Source organism: Eimeria maxima, genomic scaffold (genome assembly GCF_000499605.1).
Source record: "Eimeria maxima Weybridge genomic scaffold, Emw_scaff1369, whole genome shotgun sequence".
Taxonomy (NCBI): domain Eukaryota; phylum Apicomplexa; class Conoidasida; order Eucoccidiorida; family Eimeriidae; genus Eimeria; species Eimeria maxima.
This window is the reverse complement of record NW_013564347.1, coordinates 4925-7077: the sequence shown is the minus strand read 5'-3', so window position 1 is coordinate 7077 and position 2153 is coordinate 4925. Positions and strand designations below refer to the sequence as shown.

Here is a 2153-nt window from a genome sequence, read left to right as displayed (position 1 = left end):
TTTATTATACCATAACCCTAACCCTACCCAGCTTTCAACAGCTGACACCGTGGAATTACTCGCCGACTGGCTCATCCGTTATCAGGGATTTCCTGACGTGCTGATCTCCTATGGGGACCCTGGTTTCCAGTAAGAAGTGTGGGCGCAGCTGTGCTGCCGATTTAATATTACACGGGCGATATCTTCGTCCTACTACCTGCAGACTGGTGGACAGACAGAAAGGGTTAATCGTTCCCCTGAGCAAATGCTGCGGACCGACATACAAGCGGACGAATGACAGTGGGAGGGCTTTCTGCTGGCCCTGGAATTACCTTATAATAATACGTATCACTCTTTCACCGAGCTTTCCCCTTCCAAGGTAATGATAGGCGAGAACCCTGTAACCGCAGCCAATCTGCACATTTTTGGCTCTTTCACCCCTACGTCCACCCCGCCGATGAATAAACTTTTTCGTCATATTTGCAGTCGGGCACGGAACCACATCCTGCAAGTGACAGGGAGACAGAAGCACTACACGGACTCAAAGCGCCGAGCTGTGGAGTATAACTTTGGCAATCAAGTTTGGCTCAGTAGTAAACATTTGCCAGCGCTCAATCACTGCTCTGAGTTCGAAGCTAGGTACCGCGGCCCCTTCACAGTGAGCGAACGTAACGGTAGGGTGGCTTACCGCCTTGCTTTGCCTCCCACCTATGAGGGACACAACGTATTTCATGTACCTCAACTGGTCCCCGATCACCCCCGAGCGGGGGCTCAACTTCCGCCGGAAGCTCTCGTGGGCTGGCCTCCTACCCGTGACGAAGCACGCAAACCTACTGACCAGTTCTTGCGGATTACATACTCGATCAGCAGGGGACTGGAGACAAAGCACGTTACCTTGCTAAGTGGAAAGGCACCCCCGAGGAGCGGGCTGGGTGGCAGAGGGTGCAAGGGCCCCTTGTATGTGCCTTCCAAGCTTTTCCGTACTGGTCAGTATCTCTAGTACATTTGCACATCATGGCTAGTATAGGGGCATTTCACTCCCTTCCGTAATGGTTAGTAATTCTATGGTCATGCAGCACACAAATAGAATGAGGATAATGGTAAACTAATATAGAGGGAGTGAGCAGGTCTCAAGTGGTATCTGAAGTAAGTTTCACAAGGGTAGCGATAAGAGCCGCATAGTAGTAGTAGCATTAGTGATAAGGTCTGAAGAGAGCCACACCGTAGGTTACGTGAGATATTTCAGTTTAGTAGGGAGCTTACGGTGGCTTCATGCGGTCGCTATAGGTCAAAGGACTGGAATACATAACACGAAGTGGACTTTAGGGGGTCGATGTAATAGTGGGGGAAGCCGAATCAGTCTGAGAAGGGGGGAAGTTGTAGTGCACGGGCACTACAATGTGTCTCTGGTGTGATATCTAGTACCATATTGATTTAATTACTGATTAGAGGTAACGAGCGTGGTTAGCCAACGAAGAGTAGTCTCCCAGTGCCAAGAGATGAGATACGTAGGACCGCTGCGCACTACAGGAAGTGTAGTGCGCGGCCGTCCTAGGTCGCGCCTACTTAGCCGTCGAGTAGTACCCTACTCCCTAAGTGTAACCCATAACTACCAAACCCCCTCGAAGCCAACGCAACGGATAACAAATCATTTTTTGAGTGTCTGTAATAATGATGCGGTTCGCAGAATTAAAAGACTGTTGCGGATTGACCCCGGTCCTAGCTGGGTGTCAGTGCCAGCATACAGGAAGGCGGGGTTAATATCAGTGGTGGCGGAACGGTTAGGAGCCTGACCTAGAGCTCCACCAAACTAGTAATTATAGACATAATACACCTGAATAGTAATAAATCTATCACCTATCCAATTAGATCTGTAAAGGAGCCTACCTGGTATCCGAGTGGTTGAGTGGCTGCGGGCGTCGGTAGTCCTGCTGACCTATGGCCCTTTCTATGGTAGTCGATTCTTAGAACATCTAGCAGTATTAATTCCTTTTCTTAGTTTTCAATGCGAAATCCTTCCTTCTATGACTACTAAGCTGCTAGGGACCTTACCAGAGCCCTATTGTAGTGCCTGTGCACTACAGGATGCCCTGTTTTTTCATGCGCGAAGCCGACCACTGCTTGACCACTGAACCAAGTTTGGAAGGGGGCATGCTTGAAAATCATTCTAGCCA

General features: G+C 49.5%; 1 protein-coding gene across 1 annotated transcript; it reads left to right on the top strand.

Annotated features, from left to right (window-relative positions):
- Positions 1 to 361: 361 nt before the first annotated feature.
- On the top strand, positions 362 to 979 carry EMWEY_00051960 (hypothetical protein; the record flags this gene model as incomplete). The annotated part of the gene is made up of 1 exon (XM_013479778.1): positions 362 to 979. One exon carries the CDS (start codon positions 362 to 364, stop codon positions 977 to 979), a length of 618 nt encoding a protein of 205 aa, XP_013335232.1.
- Between the last annotated feature and the right edge of the window lie 1174 nt (positions 980 to 2153).